Source organism: Fibroporia radiculosa (assembly GCF_000313525.1).
Source record: "Fibroporia radiculosa TFFH 294 genomic supercontigs, scaffold1557, whole genome shotgun sequence".
Taxonomy (NCBI): Eukaryota; Fungi; Basidiomycota; class Agaricomycetes; order Polyporales; family Fibroporiaceae; genus Fibroporia; species Fibroporia radiculosa.
Genome location: NW_012133309.1, coordinates 46,388 through 66,381, shown reverse-complemented (window position 1 = coordinate 66,381; position 19,994 = coordinate 46,388). Strand labels below are relative to the sequence as shown.

At 48.5% G+C, this 19,994-nt stretch overlaps 3 protein-coding genes across 3 annotated transcripts; all 3 read left to right on the top strand.

Moving 5' to 3' along the window:
• Window positions 1-2,502: 2,502 nt before the first annotated feature.
• Window positions 2,503-8,782, top strand: FIBRA_03052 (uncharacterized protein; the record flags this gene model as incomplete). Its single annotated transcript, XM_012324897.1, has 26 exons — window positions 2,503-2,638; window positions 2,686-2,783; window positions 2,838-2,929; window positions 2,980-3,023; window positions 3,079-3,176; window positions 3,226-3,398; window positions 3,465-3,715; window positions 3,764-3,830; window positions 3,884-4,078; window positions 4,137-4,166; window positions 4,220-4,453; window positions 4,504-4,536; window positions 4,599-4,627; window positions 6,627-6,724; window positions 6,777-6,862; window positions 6,913-6,956; window positions 7,020-7,117; window positions 7,167-7,339; window positions 7,399-7,649; window positions 7,702-7,768; window positions 7,826-8,020; window positions 8,073-8,102; window positions 8,157-8,390; window positions 8,440-8,472; window positions 8,526-8,554; window positions 8,616-8,782. 26 exons carry the CDS (start codon window positions 2,503-2,505, stop codon window positions 8,780-8,782), a joined length of 2,985 nt encoding a protein of 994 aa, XP_012180287.1.
• A 2,029-nt stretch (window positions 8,783-10,811) lies between these two features.
• FIBRA_03051 (uncharacterized protein) lies at window positions 10,812-13,151 on the top strand (the record flags this gene model as incomplete). Its single annotated transcript, XM_012324896.1, has 14 exons — window positions 10,812-10,933; window positions 11,004-11,097; window positions 11,152-11,243; window positions 11,294-11,337; window positions 11,390-11,487; window positions 11,541-11,713; window positions 11,769-12,019; window positions 12,069-12,135; window positions 12,192-12,386; window positions 12,449-12,478; window positions 12,535-12,768; window positions 12,818-12,850; window positions 12,903-12,931; window positions 12,991-13,151. The coding sequence occupies 14 exons, from the start codon at window positions 10,812-10,814 to the stop codon at window positions 13,149-13,151; spliced, it is 1,623 nt and encodes a 540-aa protein (XP_012180286.1).
• Window positions 13,152-14,943: 1,792 nt separating this feature from the next.
• Window positions 14,944-17,276, top strand: FIBRA_03050 (uncharacterized protein; the record flags this gene model as incomplete). Its single annotated transcript, XM_012324895.1, has 15 exons — window positions 14,944-15,079; window positions 15,134-15,231; window positions 15,293-15,351; window positions 15,436-15,479; window positions 15,522-15,625; window positions 15,675-15,847; window positions 15,903-15,954; window positions 16,012-16,156; window positions 16,205-16,271; window positions 16,325-16,519; window positions 16,568-16,597; window positions 16,659-16,892; window positions 16,946-16,978; window positions 17,036-17,064; window positions 17,116-17,276. The coding sequence occupies 15 exons, from the start codon at window positions 14,944-14,946 to the stop codon at window positions 17,274-17,276; spliced, it is 1,560 nt and encodes a 519-aa protein (XP_012180285.1).
• Between the last annotated feature and the right edge of the window lie 2,718 nt (window positions 17,277-19,994).

Genomic DNA, 19,994 nt, shown 5'->3' with positions numbered 1-19,994 from the left:
CAGCCACTGAGGCTCTTGAAACAGGCTGCCAGCGAACACACATCTCACATTATTGCCATACGAACACATTGCGGTGCTTTCCTCATAGTATGTGCGGGCAGGAGATCTAATTTCAATTTAACAGAAGAGCGAGGATGATCTACAGACGACGTGCGAGCCAGTAAGACCCCGGTATATGATGCTCTACATGCGCCGTGCATGATCTACCCGTTGCCAGTCCAGGTAAGATGTGCAGCTGGAGTTTGAAGCAGCGTCAGTTAACTTGTGCGAATGGTAGCTACTATACACGAAACAATCCTCAATGCTGAAGCTGGATAGAGTCTGGACCGGTACGAGATATAGCGTGGTGAGGCTGAGACGATGAAGAGCTGGGGGATATTGCGTGCGGGAGACTGATTCAAGAGTAGGGTCTAGTACGAAGGCATAGGCAGCACTCGACCGAGGTGCCTACGAGGCTACTCGTTTGGAAATGCGTTTCCATAGTGAAGACTTGTGCTCGTGAGACCAAAGCAGACACCTTCGTCGAGTTCGAGGCGTCGCCGAACTCTTACTGTACATGGCAAGCTCGACGGAAGATGAGATCGATAGGTGTGTTTACTATGCATACACTCATCGACGCTTGGCCATACCCAGAGAGTAGAGCCCGTGAGATGAAGAGGATAGCCTTTTCACTTTGGAGCAGCTCCGAACGGACTTGGACTTCTATATGCGCTCTTCTCAGCACTCGCTCTTCCGGTGCCACCAAGATTGAGGATAGGTAGCGCCACCAGCGGAATCGAGCTTATATCGGCCTGTTTTGTATGCATATTCACTCGCCGCAACGGTGTAGTCCTATATCTCCCAGTAAGCATAACCGGTAGTGAGTAGAAGGCGAGAAAAATGATAGCATGGTCCAAAGCAGCACTGAGCAGTGTTCGCTGTGTTCAGCTTCAGATCTGGACAAGCGACCGTAGTGACGTGTACGAGTGTCTGTCCCCGCCAGGTACTAATTTTTCCAATCTCATTAGGTATCTTCGCAGCACTTGGATGAAATGAGGCAGGAAGTGGCCAATGGCGACCATACCAACATGCTCACAGACGTACGAGTTTCCCTTAAACAAAAGGTCCATATTGAGCGGGCCTACGGAGTGTCTCCGCAGACTTCACTTACTGATACGATGCCAGTTAAAATGCAGCCATAGTAGTAACCAAAGTATGGGATGGAATATCAGAGATTCTCAGCTTCGTTTCAGAGATCTAGATAGATCTACTCACTCGGGTATCCACATTCGCAATCCACATGTCAAAAACGCGGCAGCATAGTGATGAACAATGAACGCACAACCACTAGCCTCATCACCAGAAATGAAACTGTCTTGTCTTCCTCATCGAGACTTACAGAAAGATAGGGTGGCAGTGACACGGCGTATGCGCTGCAGACATATACCGTAGCGGAGGCTATAAGACCAAACTGAACTAATTGCTGTTGATGTTTCCTGTAAGAGCCCTGTCAAATCCTTCAAATACGATGTCAGAATCAAGAGGCTCAAGGAGAACAGTGGCACAAAACACTCGTCTGGAAAATTCTCACAAGAGCCCTGATGCGCATCTGGCGTGTGCCAGCTTGGAAGCCAGTATCGACCCGTTTGTTGAATGGAACCATCACTATGAAGCACTAGTCTGTTCCTGTATCATTTGTAGGGTCAGGACTATCGACACGAATATGTTCAGCAGGACCAGGAAGGTTGCACGACAAAGACACGCACGTTGTCATCGCAGACACGCTTCCAAGACATGAATACTTCTCCGGCACAGCTCAAATTTTACCCGTTGTCTCCCCCGTTCACTAGAGTCGGGAAAGCGAGAGCGAATGAACCTGAAGCTGACGGACGAACGAGATAGGCGTCGGCGGCGTATGTCTTGGTGCTATGTTGGTCGGAGATATGTTGTTAGAGGTTGTTGATGCCGTGAGCAGCATTTGAGGTCGACGTCAGCTCTATGAACTTGAACTAGAACACACGGACCGACTCTTGGGAGCGATCCGCAAATATTGCAATCGGCATACTCCGAGAGCGCCCCCTCGCGAGCCCTTGCGAGTTGAGCACTGACCGTGCGGCCCATACACACTCATCTGTCGTGTCTCCCATGAGTACCCAGCCTTGGTGCGTATCTTGTATTATCGTCCAGCTGCACTCGCCAAAATCCCGACGCACTTGCAGGGTGGCAGCCAGAATCGCTTGTCTAAATTACACCACCATGGTTCGGCACCGATACTGTAATACGTTGGGTACTGACTCCGGTATGCCGTCTAGATACATAGAATTTATGACACTTGACTCACGTGCTATAATACCTCGGGGCCGGGGACTTGATTGTTGAAGTTGCATGTCCAGTGACGGTCGAATGTGTGAGTCGCTACATTTCGCCCTGGTTCACATACTTCTCACAACTAGCAGGCCTCGAATTCTTTGCAGCTCGTCATAACACTACGTTGGGCTTATACACCCACGGATACTTGTTGGCATGACTCTCGAAGAGTTGTGGAGCTCACTTCTCGTCCTCGTCGCTGCCGTTTTCGTATGGCAGTATCTGGAGATACGGAAAGTCAGGAACGCCTTGAAAAATATATCTGGTCCCACTCCTGCATCATTTCTGACAGGTATGCTAGTAATTGTGAACCTTCTGATTACTCAGAGTCTGGTGTAGGCAGCATCCCCCAACTCTTCTCTCGTGAAAGTACGAACTTTCAGCGACACTTGGCATTTGACTATGCTCCCGTTGCAAAGCTGTATAGCATGTTTGGGGTAAGTGTATGCTGAAAGTAGCGACTTTTGACATCTACGTAACTACGCATATAGCGGCCCATGCTATATATCTCTGATCCAAAGGCATTGCACACGATTGTAATCAAGGACGAGCCCTCGTTTCTGGAGCCTGATTCTTTCATTGCGTATGATCATAGAGTTTTCGATATTCGTACTTGGCTGACCATCACTTAAGAATGAATCACTTGCTATTTGGACGCGGATTACTAGCGACTTTGGGTTAGCATGTTCAAGTAAATAGCTGGCATGTATACTGAGATGAATTGACTGACAGGTGACACACACCGCAAGCAGCGTAAGCTACTCAATCCAGCATTCTCTATCAATCATATGCGCCACATTATACCGATCTTCTACAATGTCGTGTACAAGGTAACTCATAGTCCTGGTTCTTGCTTCAAAGCTGACATAGGGGCAACAGCTGCGAGACGGAATCAAGAAGCAAATTAGCAGAGAAGCCGAGGAAATCAATATGCTTGACTGGATGGGGCGTACGGCACTTGAATTGATAGGTCAGGGTGGCCTTGGATACTCCTTCGATCCCCTTATTGAGGACGCGCTCAGCGAATATGGTCAAGCTATTAAAACACTGATGTGCGTGCTTTTTTTTTTGCAAGTTATACGGCACGGATAGTACTCATCATATCGTTTATAATTTAGGCCGAACCTAATTAAAATACCCACGACGCGACTCATGGCTCCCTACCTCATCAGAGCAGGGCCCGCCTCCTTCAGGCGCTTCATCCTCAACCTCGTGCCGAACAGCGATGTGCAGAGAGTCAAGCACATTGTTGATACCATGGACTCCCAGTCACGTGCGATATTCGAGAAGAAAAAAGCTGTTTTTCTCCAGGGCGAAGAGGCCATCTTACAGCAGATGGGAGAAGGCAAAGATATCATCAGCATTCTAAGTGCGTGTAACTTACAGGAATATTTTGGTCGCGCTGATGTTATCGCAGTGCGAGCGAATGCTTCCACTTCCGAGGCGGACAAATTATCCGAAGACGAAATCATCGCTCAGATGTCGTGGGTATCCTCTTGTAGCTCCCCGATTTATGATTGCCCACTTGGTCATGCAGAACCTTTGTCTTTGCTGCGACGGACACAACATCAAACACGTTGGCCCGTATCTTACATATATTAGCAGAGCGTCCTGACGTGCAGGATAAGTTGCGGGCTGAGGTACTAGATGCGCATGCGGGAGAATTGTTATCATATGATGAACTCGACAAGCTCTCCTTACTTGATGGCGTGTGTCGAGAGACATTGCGTCTGTGAGCCGGTCTGATATACTACTCATCAGCAACCTCGCTGACAGGACATTTGCTCTAGAGATCCACCTATTCCAGTCCCTTCACGGGTGTGAGTAGCTCTGACCCTAGTTGATAGCAATATTAAAGCTCCTCATGACGCAGTGCAAACAGGGACACAATCATCCCGCTGGCCGAGCCCCTCGTCGGAATCGACGGCAGCCTGATAAGAGAAATTCCTATCGTTAAGGGAACTGAAGTTATGATCGGAATTCTGGGCTGGAACGCGAGCAAAGAACTCTGGGGCGAAGACGCGCATGAATGGAAGCCTGAGAGGTGGCTCACCCCTCTTCCAGGAAAGGTCACCAAGAGTTCCATTCCTGGTGTCTATGCCAATTCGTGGGCATTAATTCAAGTTTTGCACGAGAGTCGCTAATATTACTGTCTAGGATGACTTTCGTTGGGGGAAAGAGAGCGTGCATGTGCGTCGTTCACTTTCTAACACTAGGCTTCTGCAGAGACTCAACCCCGCTGTTTACTACAGCGGCTTCAAATTCTCGGAGATGGAAATGAGTAAGTGGACGACTGTCGCAGATCGGCTGCAGTGACACATGCCCAATTTACCCTCGCAGAAGTTGTCTTGTCGGTGTTGCTTGCCAACTTCACCTTTGAATTGACGGACAAGCCCATCGTGTGGAATGCGGGTGGCATACGCTATCCTACCGTGGGCACCGTAAGTAACAGGCCTCAGATGCCGCTGAAAGTGAGGTTGTACGAAGGCGCAAAAACATGATTGTGCTCAGATGTATGCTACATTTCAGACTCTTCAGTATTGGCCTGCTTTGATGCTATCGACATTGCTGCTGCTCTCTGCCATTCAAACAATGTTGACAGTTCAATCACTCACAGGGACTATCACATTACATATTCAGACGCAGGGAATGCATGCTAGCTACCCGACAGTAGCCCGAACCTATCCCTGGCCCTCAGTACTCCCATCTCTCGCGCGAGCCATGCTTACCGCTTCGTGCCGAAAATCTCATCATATGGATCAGCCATATGCGCCAAATTACAGGATGACAGGGCTGATCCATTGTACTTGCAAGTCATCAATATCTATATGCGTGGAGACGATAATTCGAGAACAATGGTTTCTATGTGGCGGGTCCATGAATCATTTCCTCGCTATGAGAACTCGCCGATTCAACGTATCGGCCGCGGAGGCACTGGTCATGCCACTTCTCCAGCTAGAATGCTTTGGGACAAGCTTGTTCTGCCTCATTATACCCCGCAGATGCCTACAGATGAGAAAACTGATTGGCTTGTGATGAGAATTGGATGCAGTATATCTTGAGGGTGCATCATGATAACTGACAGCCCGTGGTAGATGATATTTTATGGGACTTGTATCGAGTGAGGCCGACTTGAAGCTGCGCTCCCGGACAATCTATCGACTTGCGCCATCGTTCACGGGCGCAACGACGATCTTCTTTCTGCTATCCGTACTGTTACAGTGTTAGCGTCCGATATCGGAAGGTTGTTCGGTGTTTTCCGAGTCCGTCTATTGCCTGGCCGCCTCGATGCCGTACGCATGCGATGTACATGTCAGCGCGTCAGCTTGGACACTAGATTATCCGTGGGCGCCTACTGTTTAGTATATGCTCAGACTAGTATTTATTTTATATTCCTCGCTGCGACTCGAGCTTTCCGCCATTCAGGGAAATAACTGATCCAGGTATGCTTTTGAACTGCTAGGTGAGGTATCTCATATTCAGTCCAACGGATCCCACTTTGCCGCCAATTGCCCCACGAAAGTCAGTGACTCCGAGTCGTCTCGCAATGATTCGGCACCGATGCTATGGGTACTGACTCCTCCGTGTTTGTGATCATAGCATGACGTGCAATAGCTCCACGGCTTGAGTGCCCCCTTCGGATTGTTCCTAAGAGACGACATTTCCCGGCTGCAGAAAATAAGCATGGAAATGCCTAGCAGCGTTCGTGAAAGCAGCAACGCGAACGAACAAGTAAAAAAAAAGAAACACAAGCTAGTGTGAATGTTTCGAAGCTTTGAGGAGCGGGGTCATAAACTTGAGGGCGGTAAGATGGTGAATGACTACATGCGCCGGATGCACACGATGCGGTGAGCATATTTTGATGGACTCATAGCATTCTAGGCAACTGACTCGTGTGCCGTAGCATCTCGGGCCCGGGATTGTCATTGCATGTCCACGGTCGTCAGCTACGTAGGTTCTTACAGCTGCCCCCGGATCATATAAAGTCGAAGTTATCGAGGTCTGCTTTCTTCAGTTTACTGGACCCCAGCAGTCTGCAGATCAAAGTTCACCACTCAAGGTATACACTTAACGGGTACCTATCATCATGGCTCTTATAGAGCTTTGGAGTACACTTCTCGTTCTCAGTACTGTTGCCTTCGCATGGCAATATCTGGAGACACAAAAGATTAGAAATGCCTTACAAAACATCCCTGGGCCCTCTCCTCCATCATTTCTGAAAGGCATGCTACTTATCATTCCGAAATGCAGATCATATGATTACTGACAATATGCTGTAGGCAACATTTCCCAAATGTTTGCTCGCGAAGGTACAAGTTTCCAGCGACATCTTGCATTTGAGTATCCTCCCGTCGCCAAGTTATATAACATATTGGGTGTAAGTACGTTCTCGAAGGATACATATCATATCTGAACAATTATGCACACAGCGGCCCATGCTATATGTCTCTGATCCCAAGGCATTACACACGATCTTGATCAAGGACGAACCTTCATTTCCAGGGCTGGATATATCGTACGATCACAGGATTTTGGCTACAGATAAACAACTTAGTATCACTCCAGGTTTAATTACTTGATGTTCGGCCGTGGATTACTAGCGACTTTGGGTCAGAACATTTTCGAGTTGGTAGCGAGCGTTCATACTGATGATGAAACAATATTTCTTGCAGGTGATACACACCGTAAGCAACGCAAACTACTCAACCCAGCGTTTTCCATCAACCACATGCGTCATATTATACCGATCTTTTATAACGTGGTGCACAAGGTACCTCAAAGTCGTAATCCCGGTTTCGAAGCTAACACACAGAGAACAGCTTCGCGACGGCGTCAAGAAGCAAGTTACAGGCGGAACTGAGGCAATTGATATGCTAGACTGGATGAGTCGTGCAGCACTTGAATTGATCGGCCAAGGCGGCCTTGGATATTCCTTCGATCCCCTTATCGAGGACGCGCCCAACGAGTATGGGCAGGTTATGAAGACATTGGTGTACGTGTTCTCTCTATGATTCAAGTTGTTCAATACCGATCGTATCATTCATTGTATAGCCCGAACCTGATCAAAGTTTCTGTCGTGCGGTTCATGATTCCTTACCTCATCAGACTAGGACCCGCCCGGTTCAGGCGCTTCATAGTCGACCTGGTGCCAAATGACAATGTGCAGAGCATAAAGCGCACCGTTGATATCATGGATTCGCAGGCGCATGCGCTCTTCGAGAAGAAGAAAGCTGCTCTCCTTCACGGCGAGGAAGCTATCTTGCAGCAAATAGGAGGGGGCAAGGACATCATGAGCATTCTGAGTGCGTCCAATTTCCGGTATACATACCCCTAGCCGGGCTGATATCCTGGCAGTGCGAGCAAATGCTTCCACCTCTGAGGCAGACGGATTATCCGATGAAGAAATCATTGCCCAGATGTCGTGGGTGCCGCGTTGTGTTTCTTCTGTGCATGTATGATCACTCACGTTGTCATATAGAACCCTCGTCTTTGCTGCGACAGATACGACATCGAACACGTTGGCCCGTATCTTACACATACTCGCAGAGCGTCCTGACGTGCAAGATAAATTACGTGCTGAAGTTCTAGATGCGCATGCTGGGGAATCCCTATCATATGATGAACTCGACCAACTTCCCCTACTCGATAGCGTGTGCCGCGAGACATTGCGATTGTAAGCTGCGTTAGCCTTATCCGCATTCCTTGCTGACAGGAGTTTTCTCTAGGGATGCGCCTCTCCAGTACCCTCTGCGCGTGTGAGTAGGTCTTGTCATAAATGGTTCCAATACTCAAGTATCTCGATGGGCCAGCGCAAACCGAGACACGGTTCTCCCACTGTCCGAGCCAATTGTGGGTGTCGACGGCAGCTTGATAAGTGAGATCCCCATAGTCAAGGGAACAGAGATCATCATGGGAGTCCTGGGCTGCAACGCGAGCAAGAAACTTTGGGGGGAAGATGCGCATGAATGGAAGCCTGAGAGGTGGCTCGCCCCCCTCCCGGAGACAATCACAAAGGCGAACATTCCTGGTGTCTATGCCAACTTGTGAGTGCCAGCTTGTGTTTTCTTGACAAGTGCTAACCTTATCTTGCAGGATGACATTCATTGGTGGCAAGAAAGCGTGCATGTACGTCTTTCATTGTTCAGCTCTGAATTGCTCAAGCTCACGGATTAACACAGCGGCTTCAAGTTTTCTGAGATGGAGATGAGTGAGTACACTCTGATTCCTATTATATATCTACTGAAGTAACACCACTCACGTACTTACAGAGGTTGTCCTATCGGTGTTGCTCTCAAACTTTACATTCGAGCCGACGGACAAGCCTATCGTGTGGAATGCTGGAGGCTTGCGCTATCCCACGGTGGGTACTGTAAGCAACAAGCCCCAGATGCCGCTGAAAGTGCGGTTGTATGAGGGCGTGAAAGCATCATGGTAATTACGGTCGTATTTATGCTACGATCCCGAGCTTTTGGTATTGTCCTTCCTTCTCAATCTTGTGCTATCGACGCTGTCATATGCATATTCAAGTCTGTTGTGTCCGAGTTCTCGCAAGCGTCTGAGCTTTTCGGAAACTTCAAGTTGGAGCTTGCCCTGAACCGTCAGCACCAGGTCTGTCGCTAGAATCAATTACGACTTTCTGGGTCCATGTAGCGCAATTCTGCCGCTTGACTCGGTAAGAAACCAGCTATCATCTCGTACTGTCTGATGAGCAGCACAAACTCCTCATCGCTGTGCGCCAGCCCACGTCGAACGGTATTCCATCCATCCTCGGGTCGGGAAACACGTGCGCTTGTGCCATCGTTTCGATTCGCGGAGTTGCCGTTACGAAGGGTGCTGGGAGCCTAGAGGAGTGTACAGGAGCTAAATATTGAGCTGCATATCGATTTGCTGTGCGACTGGAGCTTTGTCGGATCGCATAGGTACCATGTGCTGCTGCGAGGCACCCCGAGTCTCGGGAGCGGAATTTGTAATAACTTGAACCTAGATAACGTATATCACCAGATGCTGAAGACGAATATGTATGCCGTAGCGCGCTACTCTGAGATGATACAAAGTCATACTTAACTTGAATTAAGGTGCTACTCCGAGTCGGTGCGCATGCACACTGCGCACTGTGGGCGGGTTTGCTGTTGCAGGTACGATGTACGTGACGCTCGTGATCATGTTGCTGCGGGCGTCTAAATGGCTCACCACCTTCGACTATTATTCTTGCCTGGTTGGAATCCGTCACGTTATTGATACTAGTTGCTCCTGGTTGAGTCGGGATTCCACACATTTCTGTGAATTCCAACGCTTTAGCATAAAATTCGTCATAGGCGTAATTATACTACGTGTCGCTTGTTTGCGCAGTGCTATGTGAGTTTCGACGCCAGGGTTATGCGTACACATCAACTTACAAAATGTGCAGCTTACGGAACTTTTTGACTGCATTCGATATATGCTTTCCGCAGCCTTGAGTGTGGTCTTTCCCCCCCAAAACATTGTTGAGTCCTGTGCAATTTGCGGCGTCAACAGAGGGGTGGTCTATCAAATTGCACCACGCATGATCGCATCGCCTGGAGACGATACCACCCGGTAGTTTCATTGTCCGCCACTAAAACTATCCAGGCAAGGTATCTGATATACTCCAAGCCTCACTTCTGCTATACTGATTGACCCACCTGGAACATTGAGGGGAGCCAGAATCTGTCTATCAAATCAGAACATTCTACCGTCACTGATGGTAGGCTTCTGAAGCATGCGTTATCAAACGCTCTGTAAGCACTACCACCGAATATATGACTTGGGAGCTAAGACGTGCGACGGTTATGGCACGGGGTCAAGTGTCTTTTCTTGGCAGTACACCTCAAAAGCAAAATCTCCCAGCCGCAGAGGATAGACATCGCAGTGTCTAGTGGTGATCATCCGAGAAAAAATGCAATGTGTCAAAGTTATGGGTGAGTTGGTATAATGAGCCTCTGATTTTGATGATTGGTCATGAAGGGGCAGTCAGAAATCGATCGAATCCATTTCCTGCAGTGACAATGTTCTATTTGGCCGAATTGTGTTTGTGGCGCCTAACAAATCGTCCTTAGCATCGGGAGCAATCTCATCCACTACTCCGCGAAGCTGATTCGAAGTACGTCCTGGGAGACTTTCGTGAAGAAATTGTAAGAATTAAGTGTGTTATGTTTTCTTCTATCAGCCAACTTCACTCACCTGCCCACTAGGTCAGCCTTGTATACTGTAATGTATTCTGGGCATATGTAGGCCAGGCAATCCGAGGCCTGTGGCTGGCCAGAAATGGATAGTACACCCCACTTCAGTTTTGAATGGTTGTGCCGAGGATTCAATTGTCGTCATTTGTCTACGGGCGACTATGTTTGGTTCAGGTTCCTATAAAACCGACGCTATCAGAATCTCACAACTGACTAGACTCTGGTCGTGTCTTGTTCAACATTCCAGACTCACTGGCATCCATCACCATGACATTCATGGAGTTGTGGAGTTCACTTCTCGTCCTCAGTTCTATCATTTTCGCATGGCAGTACCTGGGGATTCGGAAGACTAGGAATGCCTTCCAAAACGTCTCTGGTCCCGCTCCTGCGTCATTTCTAACAGGCATGCTATCGACTTGACAATAAACCTTCCAACCACTCACCGTATGATGTAGGCAGCATCGCGCAGTTTTTCTCTCGCGACAGCACAGATTTTCAGAGCCACTTGGCATTTAACTATCCTGCAGTCGCCAAATTATATGGTATGTTCGGTGTAAGTTTGTGCTCAGAGTATGCATCTATCACATCCAACTAACTACATACACAGCGACCAATGTTGTATGTCTCTGACCCCAAGGCGCTGTACACGATCATAATCAAGGATGAATCGTCGTTTCCGGAGTCCGATGCGTTCATTTCGTATGATTATAGAGGTTTGGCTATGCATGCGTCACTGACTGTCACCTCAGGATGAACTATTTACTATTTGGACACGGATTACTAGCGACTTTAGGTAAGAGTTTTTATATTAGTAGCAAGCATTGCACTGAGACAAAATATGGCAGGCGAGACACACCGCAAGCAGCGCAAGCTACTCAGCCCGGCATTCTCTATCAATCATATGCGTCATATTGTCCCGATCTTCTACAACGTGGCACACCAGGTAGCTCATGGTATTGGCGCTGGTGTTGAAGCTGACACTCACTAATACAACAGCTTCGAGATGGACTGAGGAAGCAAGTTGCTGGAGGGACCGAGGAGATTGACATGCTGAATTGGATGGGCCGTACTGCACTTGAATTGATAGGCCAGGGGGGCCTTGGATACTCCTTCGATCCCCTTGTCGAGGATGCTCATAATGAATATGGCCATGCGCTTAAAAATTTGATGTACGTACATTCTCTACGAAGTCGTTTGATGCTGATGGCGACATTCATTGTATAGCCCGAACCTGGTGCAGGTCCCCATACTGCGGCTCATGGTTCCTTACCTCATGAGAGTAGGGCCCGCCGCCTTTAGGCGCTTTGTACTCAACTTCGTGCCAGACGGAGATGTTCAGAGATTCAAGTCTATCGTTGATACCATGGAATCACAATCGCGAGCTATATTCGAAAAGAAGAAAGCTGCTCTTCTTCAGGGTGAAGAGGCCGTCTTGCAGCAGGTGGGAGAAGGCAAGGATATCATCAGTATTCTAAGTGCGTGAGTTGGCTAGATTATATTCTTACCGTGCCAATACTCTAACAGTGCGAGCGAATGCCTCATCCTCTGAGGCTGAAGGATTGCCCGAGGACCAGATCATTGCCCAGATGTCGTGGGTGTCCTGTTATATTCCTTCTTCAATGTATTATTGTTGACTTCGTCATGCAGCACCCTTGTTCTTGCCGCAACGGACACGACATCGAACACGTTAGCCCGTATCATAGAAATATTGGCAGAACACCCTGATGTCCAGGAGAAGTTGCGTGCTGAAGTGCTAGATGCGCATGCAGGAGAATCATTAGTGTACGATGAACTTGACCAGCTTCCCCTACTTGATAGCGTGTGCCGCGAGACATTGCGACTGTAAGCTGGTCTAATCTACTGACTGTCAATCGCCTGCGTGGATGATGAGACATTTTCTTTAGTAATCCTCCTGCTGTATTCTCCACACGCGTGTGAGTAGTGTTCCAGCTCTGATTGATTCAAACACTAAAGCCGTTTGTGCGCCCAGCGCAAGTCGTGACACGATTCTCCCGTTGGCAGAACCCATTGTGGGGGTCGACGGTAGCTTGATCAGTGATATTCCTGTTGTTAAGGGAACGGAGGTCATTATCGGAATCCTGGGCTGCAATGCGAGAAAAGAACTTTGGGGCGAAGATGCGCATGAATGGAAACCTGAGAGGTGGCTCGCCCCCCTCCCGGAGAAAGTTATAAAGAGCACCATTCCTGGTGTCTATGCCAACTTGTGGGTGTCAGCTTACACTTTCATAAGAGGCGCTGACCTTGTTTCCCAGGATGACGTTTGTTGGTGGCAGGAGAGCGTGCATGTATGTCCAACACTTAACGAGCTGCAAGAACTCATGCTTACAAATCCCATAGTGGCTTCAAATTCTCTGAAATGGAGATGAGTAAGTAGACTTCAACTCCTGTCGTAATGTGACCACAGTCATTCAACTGGTGTTTACAGAGGTTGTCCTATCTGTTTTGCTTGCCAACTTCACCTTCGAGTTGACAGACAAACCCATTGTTTGGAACGCTGCTGCTGTACGCTATCCCACGTTGGGGAGGATAGACAACAAACCTCAGTTGCCGCTGAAAGTTCGGTTGTATGAAGGCGCAAAGGCGTAATTGTTGGATTGTTGTCAGACTCTCTTGATTGTAGTCTACACCCTTGCCCCTGTTTTGGTTTTGCTTACTCTGCTCTCCATCCTCGTATGCCGAAGTCTCTTACTTATCTTGTTTATATAAACATCTCATATGCAGTAAAGCTTCAGCGCAACACAAGGATCGCGGCATCACAGCAGAATGCTCTTACGAAGGTCCTTTTAGAACCGACACTAACCGAAACCTGTTGTCCATTATACTGGCACTAGCACAGGCGCATTGACATGCGCCCCTGAAGGACAGCCTGTTGAAGACACGCCTGGGTACTAGACTGGGGCCCGTGTATATAAACGCATCTAGGCCGAGCGAGGGTCATAAATTAAGGGAGCTTCCAGCGATTTGAGTTTGCTCACATAACGTGCATTCCGCTCGTAACTCATATGCGTAAGTGTCATGCCCCACTGATTCCCCGAGTACCTGTATAGACATAGGAGATCGAAAGACGTATGTTCTCCCTCGCGGTCTCCTTTGGGTGGATACCAGTCAGTTAGCGTATGTACTTGACTATGTGCACTCGTGTATTAAGAAGTCCGCCTAAACCGCCATCACACTCTCAGTTGAATTGCTAAAGCTTCATATACTGTGCGAGAAGCTCTTGCACCGCCCTTCCGAAATGAACCGTTGTAACGGGGAATTCTAACACGCTACACCTTTCGTGGGATCTCACGCAACTCGTGTCATCAAGGTCTCTCCGTCTCAGTCTCTTTCCTTTCTTTGCTCTCTGCGTTGTAGTTTCTCTATCTCTTGCACTCCTGTCTGGTCTCTTTCTCTCATTCCGTCTGTACTTCTAAGTTGACTCTATCAGTGCCGGACCCGTTTCAGAGATGTTTCAAACGGACGAGACGTAGGAATTGCGCACGAGACGGCGAGCCTCCCGCACCTGTGGGGGGCAGGTGACGTACGTCAATAGGACGCCGTCGTCATCGCTGCGGCAGTTTCGAGTCATTGCTCGATCCCGGGAGAGCATCGCGAGAGGCTCCTGGCTCGAGAAAGGCGACAGCCGATCCCGCGCTCAATCCTCTCTCACAGCATTGCATAATTTATGATTATACCTGTCTGCCACTGCAGATAGAGATACCTACTCGTAACAGAAAGGAATCAATTTGTCTATCTATTACTAGAAGTTCCATACAGGTAAGACGAATTCAAAACTAAAGTAATGCCGTCCGTGGTTTTATCCGACTTTTCCTTAGCCTACCGACATGCACACATGTCGCCCAGCGTATGATCGGGCACTGGCAGGCACTACTCGATCTGGTTTGGTCTAGGCAGGAAAAGGTATGTCCTATTTGGGACTATTTGTTAATCTCTACCTGCGTAAACCTAGCCCAGCGCGCTTTGCTGGTGGACGAGAGCAGTGTGCCCAAACTGAATACAAAGTTCTACTCCCACCTCGAGAATTCCGTCATGTATACGCGTCTCCATGGCCGCAGTGGATTTGACTCATTTTATGTTTCGGTCACTTTTGAAATGGAGAGTCTGTGCCGAATCTCTTCCGTGACAGCAGGCATTTTAGTTACGAGGAGAGCGCTGAGGAGCCGAATATAAAGCAAGTGCATCCCTCACGAGTGTCTAGGCCCGTCTCCATACTACTTGCACGCCACAAACTACTAGCAAGACACCAGTCCACCTTGCGAGGATCGCCTCCCCCTGTTGCCTCTCGTCTCCATTTCTGGTGATTGTCTTCGATTCTCCCACCTCTTGGCCCCCTATCTTGCTTGTCTTTCTCCTTGCAGCGTTGTCTGCTCAAGTCCTCATGTTCTACACGTCTCTCTGGACATCACTTCTTCTAGTCGGCGCGGTTTTCCTTCTGATAAATTACGTGCACGGGCGCAGGGCTCGGTCTACGCTCAACAATATCCCTGGACCTCCCTCGTCCTCGTTGTGGGTTGGTGCGTATACGAAGAAGTAACAACTGGGTCATGCGTTCATACCACATTTATCAGGCAACCTGAGCCAGTACTTTGCTCTGCATGGTTCGGAATTCCAGCGTCATGTTGCTCAGGACTACGGACCCGTAACAAAGCTTCATGGCCGTTTCAATGTATGCGTGTTTCAGCTATACGTCTTCATGTGACTTATTACGTCCGATCCCAAACCATCAGAGCCCCATTTTGTACGTGTCTGATCCAAAGGCCTTACACACGATTGTCGTGAAGGAGGAGTATATATTCGAGAATTCTAAGGCAACGCAGTCGCAAGTATCATGTTGCATCAGATCTATTCCGTGGCACTAATGATGATCCAGAACCCGGCACATGCTGCTCGGTCCCGGATTACTGAGCATGCAAGGTAATTCTAGAAGCAGTCGCTCACCTTCGAAACTTACTATAGGTGCAGGGGAGAAACATCGTAAACAACGGAAGTTACTCAACCCGGCATTCTCGATCAAACATATGCGTTACATGCTGCCGATGTTTTATGAGGTTGTGCATAAGGTATCTGTGCTATGTCTCGAGTGTGCTGAAATAAGCTAATAAATAGTAGCTTCGAGTGGCTATCGAGAGACAGGTGGCTAGTGGCCCTCAAGAGATTGACATGTTGGACTGGATGAGTCGTACCGCCCTGGAGCTGATCGGACAAGGCGGTCTTGGATATTCGTTCGACCCGCTTGTGGAAGACGTGAAGAATGATTATGGTGATGCTCTGAAGAGCATAGCGTCTGTTTCTGCTTCTTACCCGCAGAAGTCAGCAAATGCTGATTTGAGATGATAGGCCAAATTTGGGGAGAATACTACCCATGGTACGGTTAATTCTCCCGTTTATCGTAAGATTAGGACCAGCGAATTTCTGGCAAAGCATAGTCGATCGCATTCCACATCAGGAGGTTCAGGCTGTCAGGAATACTGTCGACACGATGGACCGTCGGTCTCGTGAGATCTACGAAGGAAAGAAAGCGGCCCTTCGCGAAGGAGATGAAGCTGTCTTGCAACAATTGGGAGAAGGAAAAGATATCATGAGCATTCTTAGTAAGATTTTCTTGCTAATTTTACTGTGCGCCGCTCACATCCATTAAGTGAACTCAAATACTACGACGTCGGCCGACGACCGACTGACGGAAGATGAGCTAATAGCTCAGATGTCGTGAGTCCTGCATCATTTGATCTAAGAGAGCTAAAACATTAAGCACCATAAAGGACCTTTGTATTTGCTGCCACAGACACGACGTCGAACGCACTGGCTCGCATCTTGCAGTGCTTGGCTGAGCGCCCAGATGTTCAGGATAAGTTGCGCGCGGAGCTTCTCGAGGCCGGTGCGGGAGGCAGCTTATCCTACGACGAGCTCGATCAATTATCTCTCCTTGATAGCGTTTGCCGGGAAACGCTGCGATTGTGAGTTATGTCGTCGCTCTTTATTGTCACCATTCTCGATTTTCAAAGGTATCCTCCGGTCCGAGCATTGATCCGTAAGTGAGTACTTTTCTTAATCATCACTGACTTGCCTTGACTGATCTTGGGCGATCGTGCGAAGTGCACGTCAGGATACTGTGCTACCGCTGCATGAGCCGGTCGTTGGGATTGATGGAAGACTTATCCAGGAGATTTCCATTTCAAAGGGGACCACGGTCATGATCGGAATCTTGGGCTGTAACACTAGAAAAGCAATATGGGGTGAGGATGCTGACGAATGGAAGCCTGAGCGCTGGCTCTCCCCGTTGCCTGATACCGTCACAAAGACTACCGTTCCCGGTGTCTACTCCAACTTGTACGTAGAACAGTCGTCTTGGTGTGCAAGACTTTGATAGACGTCACCTGCAGGATGACTTTCATAGGTGGCAAGAGAGCTTGCATGTAAGCCTTTACATTAGTGACCGCAGCATCGACCTGTTCTCACTTGTTGTTCCTCAGTGGATTCAAGTTCTCCGAGATGGAGATGAGTGCGTTACGAGCCATATTTCTGACACAGTCAAAACTGACACCCCACGCAGAGGTGGTGCTATCTGGTTTGCTGACTAGTTTCACGTTCAGCCTGTCGGACAAGCCCATCCAATGGGTTGCTGCCGGGATCAGCTACCCTTCCGTAGACAAGGAAGGAAAGGTCCCACAGATGCCGCTCAAGGTGGGAATCTTTACTGGCGCGAAGGCCTGAGGCTTGAAGTGGTAGCACCGTTTGTCTGCAAGCTCTCTACGAAGTATACCTGCACTCTTGATAGCGGCAATTAGTAGTCAGGCTCTCGATGCTCGATGTGGTATCTTGAGCGGGACTCCTCCCTGCTTGTAACGATTTGCATCTGAATTCGGCCAATAATCGATAAGTACGTACGCAATGCTTTCATCACTAAAACGCGCGAAACAATATCTGTCAAGGTGGCACTGGTCAACCTATTATAATCCCGGTGTGTGTTTGTCAGCACAGATATGCAGACGGTGGTCTCCGGTGAACTCCAACTTGGCTCAAACCTGAGCTTATCTACCCAGATAACGCACCATATTGGATTATATTATAATTGTACCGCATTTTGTTCTTTGCTGATGTTCGTGGAATACCGGATGTTTACCATCGCCTGAGCCAATAATTGTGACATCGCCATGACTTGACGCGTGAGCGCCAGACTTTGCGATCGCCGCCCAAGGCCTATCACATCAAAATGTAGACTCGCCTTAAACGGTCTCACACGTCGTCCAGCGCTCAAGCGCTCGTTACTCAGACCACCGTCGCGCGTTTGGGTCATGAGTTTCAAGGCAAGACTGGCGGGAAGATTATGATACTGGGAGTTCACTATTGCTGTCATTTCGGTTTCTACGCTAGAGCCTGAGTGACTGAGTAGTGGCACGAACTTCAAGCGTGACTTGGACATTTATCGGCCTGGAGAATTTTTGCTTCGCGAGTAGAAGGACAGCTTGATAAATGTACGTTTTGCTATCTTGCTTTCAGCTGCAACGAGAGGTTGAATTCACGGATTTTTCTCATTTAGCATTTTGGTTATGGTGTTTGCGTAGTTTCCTCATGGTGAGGGCGAACGCCACCAAAAGCGGTTTTCGCAGAGCCGGTCCAATTTCCGAATGTCAATCAAGTATGTCACTCGTTAGAGACTTCGAGCTCACGCTGCCCACTGGAGACCTACTGTCGCCTACGAGTCAGTATCCCAACGACTCACAAGTATATAGAGGCTGCTAATACCGGGTTACCACAACAGATATCATTTGTAGGACCTAGGATGAACGCCTACTATAGCCCCTCTCGGTGTGTTTAAGTTCGATTACTGCACGTAGGTACTGACAATCACACTTCTCTTAACTCACGTCTGTTATTCAATCTCTCAAGCCTGTTAGATTTCCTGTTCTCTCCTGTTCGGCTGTACGTATATCAGAGCGCCACAGGACATGTTCAGCCTCGTCTTGCTACATATGTCCACCCGCGTGTCTTCATTGCAACTGTATCGCTCTGCACTCATCTCCTAGACTCCGATCGCTGTGAATCTGATTGTCAGGTAAGAGCCGTTGATTTGTTTCTCCGTGGTGCTAGGTGCTCGTGGCTTGTCGCGTCTCACCTGATGCCAGCCAAGTCATCGTTTGTCGATACATGAGCAGACGTCAAAAACACATACCGATTATCCCAGAGCACAGGTCAATGATTGCGTGAGGCGACCCATAGGACCTGACGATGGCGACTAGTCTATACTACGGATTCACCATTAGCCCTGACTCTTCTACGCAATGTATGTGCATTCCTGCATTCTTGCACTTATTCTGTGCTGGCTTGTTCGCCGTCAGTACAACAGCAGCCACGGCGACACCATACGAGTGTTCCGGACACGCGCGAGCGGCGCGTATATCTAGTCGGCTAAATAGGCACTCGATTGTTGTCCAAAATCATCCGCAGCGGGGAGTCCACTGATGCAATACTGCGGTCCATGGCATCAGCCACTGCATCCTGCCTAGGATCGTCTCTTGGCCGATTTTCATACATTCAACCTGCAAAATGCTCATTTAAATACTGAAGGTCCGGAAGCTCATGCAGACAACGAATCGGTGCTGGCTTGGACCTACATTAGCGTTCGCGCGTCCACCGATACATTCCATGAGGTCGAGTACTACGCTGTGTCATTATGCTCTTCAATTTTTGAATGCTACATGTCCGTAACAGAGCGTGTCAAAGCCGCACCGGTTTGTGCTACCTGTGGTTGTCGTAGCGTACGGGAGTTGACCAGCCTTGCAAGAGTGCGGGAGCTTGTGGTGAGTTGTGATACTTGGAGGCTGTTCATTTTCACTGAGAATTCGAGAGACATCGTCTTCGTTTCTAGTAAGCATACACCCTTCACAGCCGCACGAAGCCACCCTCCCCCTCTCCCATGATGGGGCTGCAGTAGGTAACAATTTGTGGAATTTGTCTCCTGCGCATTGATTTCAATAGTCGACATCAAATATCTCCTAGATGACTACATGCTCCTTACCATTGTGTGAATCTCCGATTATCTATAATTCTGATGCTCTGACTAAATCACCAGGGGTCGGAGTTAACCCAAGTCACGCATAATGCAACATTGTAAAGACACGTACTATAAGGCGAGAGTCTTTGTTCGCTTCCGCTTTGAATTATGCTTTTGAGTCTACTTTTATTGTGATTTGTCTATATCAGCTTCCAATTAGACGCTGTCCATGTCGGTAATGGTAATGACAGCCGTGATGGTAAACGCTGAATATTGAATAGCAGGATAGTGGTGGGCCTCATGGCAGGTGAGTAATAATGTATGTGCTTACTGTGCGCTGATCTTCCACTTCAAAGATTCGGCCCGAGGACTCATATGTGTTACGCGCACGATTTTAGTTCAGTAGATCTACTGCTGGGAGCTGGTTCATATAAAGG